Source organism: Salminus brasiliensis, chromosome 1 (assembly GCF_030463535.1).
Source record: "Salminus brasiliensis chromosome 1, fSalBra1.hap2, whole genome shotgun sequence".
Lineage (NCBI taxonomy): Eukaryota > Metazoa > Chordata > Actinopteri > Characiformes > Bryconidae > Salminus > Salminus brasiliensis.
Window position 1 is genome coordinate 66620035 of NC_132878.1, and position 12153 is coordinate 66632187.

At 40.0% G+C, this 12153-nt stretch overlaps 1 protein-coding gene across 4 annotated transcripts in view; it reads right to left on the reverse strand.

Moving 5' to 3' along the window:
• kif13bb (kinesin family member 13Bb) overlaps positions 1-11893 on the reverse strand; it is a 34360-nt gene extending 22467 nt beyond the window's left edge. For 3 of the 4 annotated variants that reach the window (XM_072687088.1, XM_072687096.1, XM_072687080.1), the window contains exons 1-12: positions 11815-11893; positions 11397-11567; positions 11015-11100; positions 9498-9591; positions 4389-4401; positions 3959-4019; positions 3415-3507; positions 2286-2466; positions 1759-1846; positions 1534-1668; positions 1245-1357; positions 593-704 (exon numbers count right to left, since the gene is read on the reverse strand). In XM_072687088.1, coding sequence (XP_072543189.1) covers positions 593-704; positions 1245-1357; positions 1534-1668; positions 1759-1846; positions 2286-2466; positions 3415-3507; positions 3959-4019; positions 4389-4401; positions 9498-9591; positions 11015-11084 — 960 coding nt within the window. In that variant the 5' untranslated portion in view covers positions 11085-11100; positions 11397-11567; positions 11815-11893. Of the gene's footprint in view, positions 1-592; positions 705-1244; positions 1358-1533; positions 1669-1758; positions 1847-2285; positions 2467-3414; positions 3508-3958; positions 4020-4388; positions 4402-9497; positions 9592-11014; positions 11101-11396; positions 11568-11814 lie in introns of those variants that run through there. The other variant, XM_072687103.1, reaches the window with a different exon arrangement.
• Positions 11894-12153: the final 260 nt, after the last annotated feature.

Here is a 12153-nt window from a genome sequence, read left to right on the forward strand (position 1 = left end):
TAATTTGTCTTGGCAAGTAAAAATATCTGTTATGTAGTCAATATATCTAATATTGTATTGCAATAACTACATACACTGTAAAACTGGTCTGTCAGTTAAAACTTAAAACAAAGGAAATCATGTGGGAACCAATGTGACTAATTGTAGACTCTGCCCCAACTCTGTCAAATACTGAATAAAGCAATGTAATGTAAGATGTGACTTTAGATTTAAAAATATATATATTTTACATGAAGCAGAACCATGAAAATGTTCAGAAGCTATCAATAAAATTCAATGTTGAAATGATGCTCATTTATGTCATTTCAATGTTGATTCTACTGTAATTGTTCACAAGGTCTGCAACATCTGGGCAAACCAGCAAGCCAACAAGCCAGCAAGCCAACACTGGAGCGTAGGGACCCAGCAAGCCAACACTGGAGCGTAGGGACCCAGCAAGCCAACACTGGAGCGTAGGGAACCCCCCCCCCTCCCCAATCAGTGATTAAATTGAAAGTTGAATACAAACCAAGCCAAAGTATCCCAAAACGTATGTGTAAGATTATGTGATGTATAATGTGGTGCTTCATTGTACAAAATAAAAACTGTGCACCTTTAGCAGCCATGTGAGTACAGAGTCTCTGTACGGCACAAATTTACTCTTGCTCTTGCCTGCTCCCTGATCAGCCAGCGCTGAAATCACCAGACCTAGAGTAGTGAGAGATCTACACATGCACACAAGCAATTATCATCATCAATGCTCAACAATACATTACAAACAATCTTATCAATTAAGAGTGTTAATGTCTTGGTTCAGGAGGGCATTAGTGTCCACTACTGCTGTTCTTTTTACTGTTGTAAAATGTAGAATTGTAGTATTATCAGTAATAACACTGTATAATTATCATCAATTATTGGTGGGATTTTGAGAGCTGTAACTGAAATTTTCATAGATGGAAGTACTACACCAGAGTGGCCATGTAAACAGCCATACACTTATATTATTAATTTGCCCAAGAGGGAACTTGCACAGTTTAAGGGGAAAAGGGATAGGACATGTTTGTGTGGTTGTGTAAGTGTATGACCGGTTTAGCAAGAGTAGCACTATTTAGATTCCAATTTCTTTAGAACCAAACTGGCCTATGCTTAATTTTTAGAGTCAGATTTCTCATTAGCCAAAATCATAATGTATTGTAAAGCATATTATTTAAAGGGTCAAAAATGTAAACTAAATTTGTTGCAGTTGGAGTGTGTGTGTTACTAACTTGTTGATGTTGCTGCCCTCTTTGAGCCGGTCTCCAGCAGCTCCGGTTTTAGCCGCTCGCTCGCTGCCTGCCAGGTCCACCAAGCTCAGCTTACTCACTTTCTCTCCACTGGTCTACACACGGTGAAAAAGAACACACAATCACACCTTTCAGCATTACATTCAGTCTCATATTCAAGATGAACACTAAACATGATTAGAAAATTAGTGTGAAGTGTGACCAATTCAAGTTAGGCCAAATTCTCAAGACTCTGGTTCAGCATTCAGTAGTGGAAGATTGTGTAGCCCACCCCAGACTGTAGGTCTCGGAGTGTGTGTGTGAGGATGAGGTTGAAGACAGCGTGTGAGCGGCTGCTCTCCTCGTTCATGTTGGTGGCCGCCACTGTACGAGATTTATTCCCCTCAGACATCAACGACTCAATGTCCTGAAAATGAAGCAGAGGAAATGAACTAAAACAGCCCAACAAGTGAGAATCTAATAAACTGCATTACTGACTGAAACTGTTGTGCTGGACCTTATAGCTGGTCACAGCCAGACGGGACAGGCCATCAACATAAGGACCCAACACCTTGTGTTCTCTAACCCGCAATGCCTGGGAACTCCTGAGAAAGGAAGGTATATAAAGGAAGGTTTAAACATGACACTTAATGGAAGCTTAAATCCCACCCATTAGCATGGTGCTAAAAGCCGAAGGAGAAAGGAATGTTTTCAGTTTATTATTATTTTTATTTATAACATTATAAAAGTACAACATCTGAAACAAAGGCTAAGCCTTATTATGTCTCAATTTAATACTCTAGGCAAACAATAATTTGTTAGCTTGTGGCTTGTGTGTTAGCTTGGCGCTCACAGGCTGTAAATTATACACCAAATGACATCCTACAATTTGGTACAATATCTCATATTGTCATATCTCTAACTGCTACTTCTACTGTTTATCTTTACTGCTTGTTAAAAGTCCTGCCCCATTACACATATAAAGAACATCTATCTTTTAAGATACATTAAAAAGTCAATGCAATTCATGGTGGTGTTTCTTACCCTTTGGGGTCCAGCAGGTCTCTGACCTTCTCGTTGTAGATCTCCATGTAAGACACCTCCACAGCGAAGCTCTCTCCCTCTCTCTGCTCTCGGACAGTCCTTTCAAACAGAGCACTGCACAGCCGCGGGATCAGCCCAGGCTGCTCCGCCGAACCCATCATAGTGTACGACTTCCCTGAGCCTGAAAGCACACACAAAACAGTGCAGTTTAATACACTCGAATGGATGATCATAAGCACTGGCAGTCTTGCTTTCCATATGCTTCCCAGGGTTGCTTTTGTGGTCTGCTTTGGGGTACTACCCATCTGTACTGTGAGGAGACATCCTATCAGTTTTGCAGTAGTAGACTGAATCTAAGCAGAAATGTAGCTCCATTCACTTTAGACTTCATCCCTCTACGTCTGTTAGCAGCAATATCATCAATGAACCCCAGTGACCCAGAGCCTTTACCGTGTTTGACAGATGATGCCACACGCTTTAGGTCAAGAAATCTTCCTTTCCTTCTCCAAATTCCTGTTAATCTTGATTAAGTGATGCCAATAAAGCTGACCTCACTGACAACACCGCAGCTCAAACTACGTAAGCTAAATGAACAGATGAAACACACTGCACGTTGTAAATGTACTTTACTCTGTTACCTGAGCATCATTCCACAAGGGTCAGAAAGACCTTATATGTGATGGGCAATACGGTCATTATTTTTTATTTATTTTTTCTGATGTTAGTTTAATGTACTGTACTGATTTGAGCTGGTATCATAATCCTGTCTGTAATTTGTTACTGTGCTATTAACACATTTGACTTTTTCATTCAAATTCAACTGTGAGAAAAACACTGACACAAGTCTCTGAACTAATTAAGTGCTTTCTTGCTAAAAAAAAAAAAAAAAGATGAAGAGGGTGAAAGGGGGAGGCGGAAGAGGATATTATTGGTTACATTTTTTTTTCCTGTCCACTGATGCAGTCATGATTTAGAGCCAACAAAAGTTAGATGAAAGAGTATGGGAAAACAATAATTCTGTCTTTTTAAATGTTTTAATATAATGGATTGTGCTTAACATGATCAGAGAAGTGAATTAATATTTAAAAAAAAAAGTTAAAAAAAAAAAAAAAAAAAAAAAGTCAATTACCAGTTTGGCCGTAAGCGAATATACAGGCATTATAACCCTGGAATGCGTTATCCAGGAGATTCTCCCCAAGACATTGGAACACCACCTCCTGACCTGAGAGTAACAAGCACACACAAACAGCTGCATGAGTCGCTTACAACAGAAACTAGTTATAGTTGTTCTCACCACATGCACTTCTGAATAGCTTTACAGTTTCCCATCACAGCAACTAAATCTTATAGTTTTCACTTAAATAAACAAATCACTGAATCATAATGATGTGTGAAACGGTGTGAGATGCTGTTGCATTCTTATGTCATTAGGCTGGTTTTACAGGTTTTTTGTCTTTAAGCAACAGCTCAGTTCATTAACACAGGGGAAAAAAACACACGTCCTCTTTTTTCTAAAAAGCAGAGTGGTTATTCTGAACATTTCCCTGAAATGCTTCTGTTTTTCATAGTCCCTCATCAAGAGGCACGGAAGCACCAGGTAGGATGTGTGTGTTGTGTGTAAGTAAGTGCAGAACTGTTGTAGCTCAAATTATATATATAATAAGTCAACACACCTGCAAATTTGCTTGTTTCTGCCTCATCCATAGACCAGAAACAGTAATCATATGCAAACACCTGCAAAAATAATAAAAGCATTAATAATCTATAATATCTATAATAATTATAACATCCCTGTGTCCGTTATGAAGGATAACACTGTATCCTAACAGCACATTCAAAACTTCTCTTTGAAAAGCCTTCAGGAACTCCCTAACTGGGAGTGTCTTAACTTTTACATTTTATAATTACTATGTTTCAGACACACAGTATCAGAAGATGCGGCACACAGCAGCACATCATGCCTCGTCACTTGTGGCTGGTATAAGAAGAATCACTGATAATAATGGGAGTGCTTTGATTCATTAACATTAACATGGACACTTGCTTGTGTCATTTGTTGTATAGTCTTACATTAAGAAAGATTACAAAAATAAGAAGGCCTACCTTCGGTTGACTCCTGCGTTCATGAGGAAAGAAAGATACAGGACAAAGATCAGCTATGACTAATATTCAAATAAACAAAACAAATAATCTCACAAAACACAAAATCACATGTTTTTTTCTGCTTTTATCATATTTTAACATATCAAATAAATCCAAAATACAGCACTGAGAAATGACTCAGAGAAATTTGTAAGTGAAACAGGGGAGCTAAACTTAGACCCTGGTGGGCCACAGAACTGTATGCTGCTGTATCCCGTCATCTCATATCCCACTTTGCACATATGAGCAATACACATGAGTATGCTGCAACATCCATTCAACCACCCCTCAAAAGAATCCCTGCTCATTTACACCTGTTACAGTCAATCAGGCCTCTCCCTCTCCCTCCTGCTCATGTACACTAGTGGTCAAATCATTTCATAATAGACTTATTATTATTATATAAGTTCTTATATATATTTAATGAGTTTATTCACACACATATATGTGTGTACAGATATTATGTTATACGTCTTTACATTGTAAAGTATCACTTGGTCTGTCAGCCATTTAGATTTTTCTTGCCAGCATCATCATTATTATTATTATTATTATTGTGGTAGCAATGTGATCTTCTGATACGAATACAACCCCACCAAACCATGCATGAAAGGTCATGTTAAGCTAAAAGCTAAAAACAATCCCAGTGTTGTAGTTACTGGCCCTTCTGTATCACTCATACAGGCTGGCACTGCCAGTGCTGGAAGCTGGTAAAGAACATTCCAGAAATAGCTGGCACAGTTTTAGTCACCAGCAAGGAGGGCAGACTGACCACAACCTGAGAGAGAACCAGTAACCTGAGGCAGAGAGCGATCCTAAACATCAAAAAGTGTCTCCCAAGCTTAAACAAATGTGTTGTTATTGAGAAATGTATTCTCACCATGTGAAAAATTAATAACTGTACCACCTCCCCACCCCCTTTTTTTTTTTTTTTTTAGTGCTGCACTCAAGCTACGTGGCTAATGTAGCTGGCTAACAAGTAAAGGAAGCTTATTTACACAAATTAGCATGGTGCTAACTGCATGCCTAAATCATTACACTCTCTTCTCAAAACGTGTGGAGTTGTTCAGTAATCCCCAGTATACTTGCTTATGCGGTTTCTTACACTTCTCTGTGTGTGATGATTCAGGCATACAGTCAGAACCATGCTAAATGAAGAGGTTTTGGCTTCTATCACTTATTGGCTACATTAGCCTTGTAGCTCCAGAGCAAAACTAAAGAAGCAGACTTGATTAATGGGTCTTGGTTCTGCTACTGCATTTAGGATAGGAAGGGAGGCATTGGGCTGAAGTATCACTGCAAGCCCTCTTTGTTCTCCCAGTGATTTCATAACATTTGGCAAACACTGCGATACTCTTAAAAATTCCTGTGGTCGTATTGCCGCACACGGTAATAGCTACGACTCCAAAACAGGCCAAGTTCACGTTCCACCCAGACTCCATGCTCTCCAAATGCGATAGCAAGTCTGGGTAAACTTTCTTCTACAGCTATCAGTACAAGCCTGTAAGACCTGTTTGTAAGTTCCTCCACAATTATTACGGAAGCGAAGCAAGTCAGGGCAAATAGATCAACACAGAAGAGCTCCCACTGTGAAAGCAGACTGGAATAAAAAAAACTATATTGATCAGAGAAGTGGTAAAACGACAGACGTCAAGCAGAGCGCAACAGCAGGGGAGGGCTAGGAGATGGGCTAAGAGTCAAACACAGATTCGTCAGAGAGAAAATAGTTCAGAATTATGAAATGGTCAAAAGCTGCCAGCAGGTTCAGGCTTCTCTTCCTCACCTCTACACTGTAACCTTAAGGCCTCATCTTCTGCAGATCTCTTGCATTGTATATTTCCCCAAGGTCTACTTATAACGATTGTGTGGGTTTGTGTCAAAATGTTAAGATGAACGGATCAATAGAAATGCTTCTATGGCTTTGAACAAAATTTTTTTTACATGGTTTTCCATTAAAAGTTAAGCAGATTTTTTCTTTCTCCTCTAACGTTGCCATTTTCGAACTACCAGGTTTCTGCATAACCACAAAATGTGTATATGGAATTGGTTGTAATTGGCTGCCCTGTATTAAATCTTATTCATTAAGCAGTTCAGGCTGAAACAGTTCAGTGCAAACGAGAGGGGCTAAACTGCTGTTTGGTGGGTGGTTGTAAATGCTCCAGATTTTGTGACATAAAAAATAACAGGAACGCAAAAACAGAAGGAAAACACTACAATGTGAGCATGCCAGTGCAGCAGGGAGCGCCAACATGTCATACTGATTGATGTCAAATTTGGCAAGAAACAGCGTACCGACCAAAACAGACATAAATACAGAACGAAGCTGAAGCACATTAGCCATTTCCAAATCTGCGTGCGATGGAAGCGCAAACTTCGTTGTTAGCCGACAACAAGCATACTCAAGGTAAGGGTCCATTTTCAGTGACTCTAAATGCATAGCTTGTGTGGGTGGGAGGCCGGAATGCAGAGAAAAGGATACGTTTTTAAAAATATCCAGATACGTCTGAATATGTGGCCTAAAAGATATTTTTAAATCTATTGTTTTCAGTAAAAAAAAACATAACACCTGCAAAAGCAGGCCGAACCGGTGGGAGGCCAGAGCCTTCGGGGGATATTACACACAGCTACGCGAACAGACACACCCTTTGTAAAGAAGAAGCAAGAGAGGGCAAGCGAGGGAGTGGAGAAGAACAGGAAAAGAGAAGAGAAGAGAGGGGGAAGCAGTTCAGCCTGAAAAGTTCTTCTGCTGTCCAACTTGTTTAACTTTACATACACTACCGGCCAAACGACTGGGGCACCTGACAGCAGCTCACCTGATTTACTTTAATGAAGGACTGCTTAGGTAAACTAGGTGTGGGATGGGAACTGGGAATACAGGCGTTCCTCCAGGACAATGCTGGAAGGGGTTAACCTATAACACACACGAGCTGTTTACCTGCACTTGTTCTATTATTAATGTTCCTTGAACAAATAAACTCAACGCCCATTTTCTCAGAGCCTTTGAAGAACCATCTAGAAGTTGTTCTACATTATAGGCAGGAATCATATCATGCAGGTAAAGGACCATCTCAAGCATTCAAATGGTTCTTTGACATATTATGGTTCTAGACATAACCACTGCCTTTACTGAAGTAGAATCCTTTTTAGGAATGTAGGTGTCCCCGGTACTTTTGGCAGCAGCGTATGGCCTATAGCATTCTGCTCAAAGTTCATAATGAGTTTAACTGACAGACAGGTGGAGGGGATCATGTTAGCAGGCAGGGGGAGAGACCGACATGCTTAATCAAAGACACACGAACCGCTGGTGAAAGATGAAGTTTCTGTTCCAAAGCTAACAATCCAGCCTTTGTAGAGCTGTAGTGACTCAAGCTCTACTTCAGCAGTGATCAAACACAGCTATTATATTAACCCTGAACTGAGGGTTAATATGCACCGCCGCCATGTAGCCGAACAGGGAAAAAGACAAAGGCTAAAGTGATATCCCAAAATGCAGTAGATGAGCAAAGACATGTTTTTGTGTCTGACAATAGTTAGCATAGTAGGTAACAGTATTGGGCTAGTTTTGGCTGTGTGGAATTATTATTAAGTGTCAAAAATGCCTTCTGCTAAATATTTCAGCCAATTCCGGTGCATCTCTACATACATACACACCACAATCGACCATAACATTAACACCCCAGTCAAGTTTTTTATTGAGTAGGTCCCCCTTATGCTTTTAATACGTCAACTTCAAGAACTGACTGTTCACTTGCTGCCTAATATAGCCACCCCTTATCAATAATCAGATTATTAAGATAAGATAAGAAGATAATCAATGTTTTTCATTTTACTTGGTACTAAGGTTATGGCTGATCGGTATACACACTACTGTGTGAAAGTTTTAGGCACCTATGAAAGTGTGCTTTGGTGTCTAAAGACTAACCAAAAGAGGCCGGGTAGTCCTGTCAAATAGGACTAACACCTTAAATCACACAGACAGAGCTGAGGGGGCATTTTCATCTTCTGCACCACTACCTCCACTACTACATAACAGTGGGTGGTACAGTGTCAGAAATCACATAAACAAGCCTATTATAAGTATATAACAGTTTGAGGGGAGTGTGAGATCATTTAGGCATGTAGTTATATAAGCATTTTGCTAGTAAGTTAGCCTCATAGCGCCAGTCCTTAAAGACTTTTTCTCCCAGCACAAGTATCCAAGGTTAGGTCTGACCTTGCAGTGACCTTCCACTGGTTGCTATGACGTCTGAAGGCCAAAAAGGAAGAATCTGGGCGAGCAGTGGGACGACGTGTGAAGCCCCGATAAATACCAGGCCACAGACAGCATGGAGCCAAGCAGAGGAAGGCTTAAGTAGATAATAAGGTAAAATATTCCAGCTTTCCAGCTAAATACTTCCATTGTCTTGTGAGCTAAAACCTTCATATAGAGCGCTCTCACGCTAAAAAGCTTATTATTTTTATATAAAAATGAGATTTCTTTTGAGTCTTTACTTTTCATTTGTGCAGTAAGCTGCTGTTATTGAATTTAGCTGCTGCGGATTCTCCTGCAGAGTTTTACTGCAGCTCTAATCAGAGCCATCTGATTTCCCAATTCCTGAAACTCTATCAGGTATAAAAAAAATTACATACTGCATATATTTTATATATATATATATATATATATATATATATATATATATATATACACACACACACACACATATATATATATATATGCAGTAAACACACACACTACACTACACCACTGAGGGGTCTTGTGTCTAATGTACTATTTTGACATGCTACTATGCTTAATATATTGTGAATATTCTCTATGCCTCCTGTACACAGATCATTTCATTACAAATAGAGAATAATAAGTCCTGTTTAATTGGATTTAGTTTAGGCTCAAATGTGCCACCACTGGTTCTTCTCAGATCTCAGAAAAATTACATATTCTGCTTTGCAAATTTCCTAAAATATCAGGATATTTTTATGACATATTGTCCACCCCTACTACTTTGTATAATACTATGCTCTACTTGACAGTACTACTTACTGTATGATACTGTGTTCTTCACACACACTTACCTACTGTCCCCCTTTCCAAGGTTGCTGCTCGCTGGATGGAGCACGGTCTGATTCCCCTCCATCTCCACCACACATTTTGTCTTCAGGTCCTTTTCTGAAAAAAATACAGCATAAAAAAAGAGAAGCACTAAATAAACACTGATAATAAACACACTGATAACGCATACAGGAAAACAAACAAACAAACAAAAAAAACTGGGCATTAGGCAGATACTTTTATAGCATCAGTGACCAACAGGTGAGATTTGACCACCTCTCTCTAGAATCCTTACAGACAACCATACACACTTCTTCTGTTTATTTACTCCCAAAAAAAACCCTATAAGTTACAGTGTAAAACTAATCGTGGCAAAAGTGATCCATTTTACCATTGCCACGTTTTTTTGTAACCTAGATGACATTGTAATTCCCAGTATTGTATCAGCTTCTGTTATGAATTTCATGACATGAATTTCCCAGGAATTGTACTGGAACTCCAGCAGGTAACCTGACAGGTTGGCTTTATTATGTTCACACTTTCCAACATTTCTGTGGGTTATGCCTCCAACTCCAACTTCAATGTAGCTGGGTTGGGCTGAACTGCTGTAGGCTAAATAAGTGGATAGTTTTCATGACATGACAAAAACAGTTTATTAAAAACAGCTTAGAGTCTATCTGTGGACAATGTGGACTGGGGAGTGAACAGAGCATTTTAAAAAATAAGATTAAAAACATTTATTATGCATGATACCTTAAAAAGTTAGTTTTGCAGACAATGCAGTCAGTAACAATTCAGCAGGAAAGCATCCAGCTCGACCATCCAAGCAGACAGGAAAGCACCAAAAAAACAACACTTTCATTTTCGGAAGAGCTGCAGCGTGACCTTGTTCACGGGTTATTATCAGGCCGAAATGAGTACGAAATGACTTTACCAGACTGACCAGAGGCGGGTAACAAAACATTGTTACTTTATGTTACTATATACTTAATTTCTTTGACAGTTTATTTTCCTTCTGTTCTGCATGTTTTTCTTTTCCTGTTGCTCACAGCATTTATTTATTTTACACCAAAAAGATCCATTTGGAAAGATGCAGTGTAAATTTTCAGTCTGCTGACGACTGCTGAAATGCGACTAAAACTCAGAAACTGGACAAGCTTGACCAGAGGGAGGACAGAATAACTACTAGATGATAGCAGTGCTAATGTCGTCTGTGCAGAATACAGTTTTAATACAACCGTATAATACAGAGGATTTGATACAATATGAATTGTTTTTTAATTTAAGAATGCATTTCATTAGGATTGAACATCATAATTTAAATCACTCACAGGCCCTAAAATAGATCCCTGTGGCATGCCACAAAAATGGCACTACAAAACGGTATACGAGTGAGTGTTTGCTGTATGACTTAAAAACTAAATCATTAACCGTGGGTTTAAGGGTTTAAAGACTATGAAAACCATACGAATACATGTTCACAACATCCACATGAATATGCATGTTAAACAGAGTCAGAGTGCAGGAGTGAAGGTCGTACCTCTCCTGTTCAGAGGTCTGACTCGAACAGCCACCCTCACATTGGAGCCACTCACACCAGCGTCATCCATGTTTTTAATTTACTGCCTAAAACAGTGAACAAAAGTGTTATTATTAATAATATGTGAAAGCAGACTCCACAGAGCTAATATCAGTCAAATACGACAGAAACAGCACATGCATGGAGCTGCCTTTCAGTCTTACTCCCGTTTCCCGTTCCACCTTAAAAACTGCAGCGGTCCCATCGCTGTGCTCGTCCACTCTCCTGCATGTGACCGCTGCAGCACTTAAGGTAGAACTGGGAAACTCAGCAATAAGCTGGTACGGGCTTAAAGAATGAGGAATGAGGTTTAATTAGGTGAGTAAAGAGACTTTACACTTACTTTGTCTGATTACTCCACACGGATTGAGCTGCTGAACACGTTTCCTGCCATAGCCCACTGTCCTCTCGTTTTAAGGAGCAGGATTAGGGAGCCATTCACCAGCACAGTTCATGTAAACAGTTGTCAAAGACAGCTCACACCCCCATTAAGTTATCCTGGAGTTCCTCATTCCTTTACGAGCAGTGAAAATAAAAATAAAGCCATTAAGGAAAAAGAGAAAGGGTTAAAGAGAGAGGGCAGAGATTTAGCTCCTTCTGTTAGCCAGCTCAGTTGGCTGTCATCCAGACAGGAAAACCCACAACAACAAACTACTTTAGCAGGAGACGACTTTTACACACGCTATTAAAAACTTCACCGAGATGCAGCTTTAATCTAAACTGTCTTTCGGTGTCCTCGACGAAGCGTGAGAAACTCCCACCTGTTTCCTCTCTCCCAGCCTCTCGCCATTTTCACCCACGGAGCTCCTCCGGACTCGGGCAGGTGGAAGAGGAGGATTAGCAACCAGGACAGGAGCGACGAGGAGAGACACGCCCACGTCGTAACCACGCCCACGTCGTAACCCCGCCCCCTCTCACCCCCACCAAGACACGCCCTCTTGGATGGTACCTGTAGTACGTTTTACTGTTGGGAGCTCATGCGCTATATGTCCAAATGTTTGTGGACACTCCTTCAGCTATTTTACTTCTACTTCATTCAGCTACTTGCTGACACATATGTGCAAATGCACGCACACAGCTTGTCTAGTCCCTTCTAATAG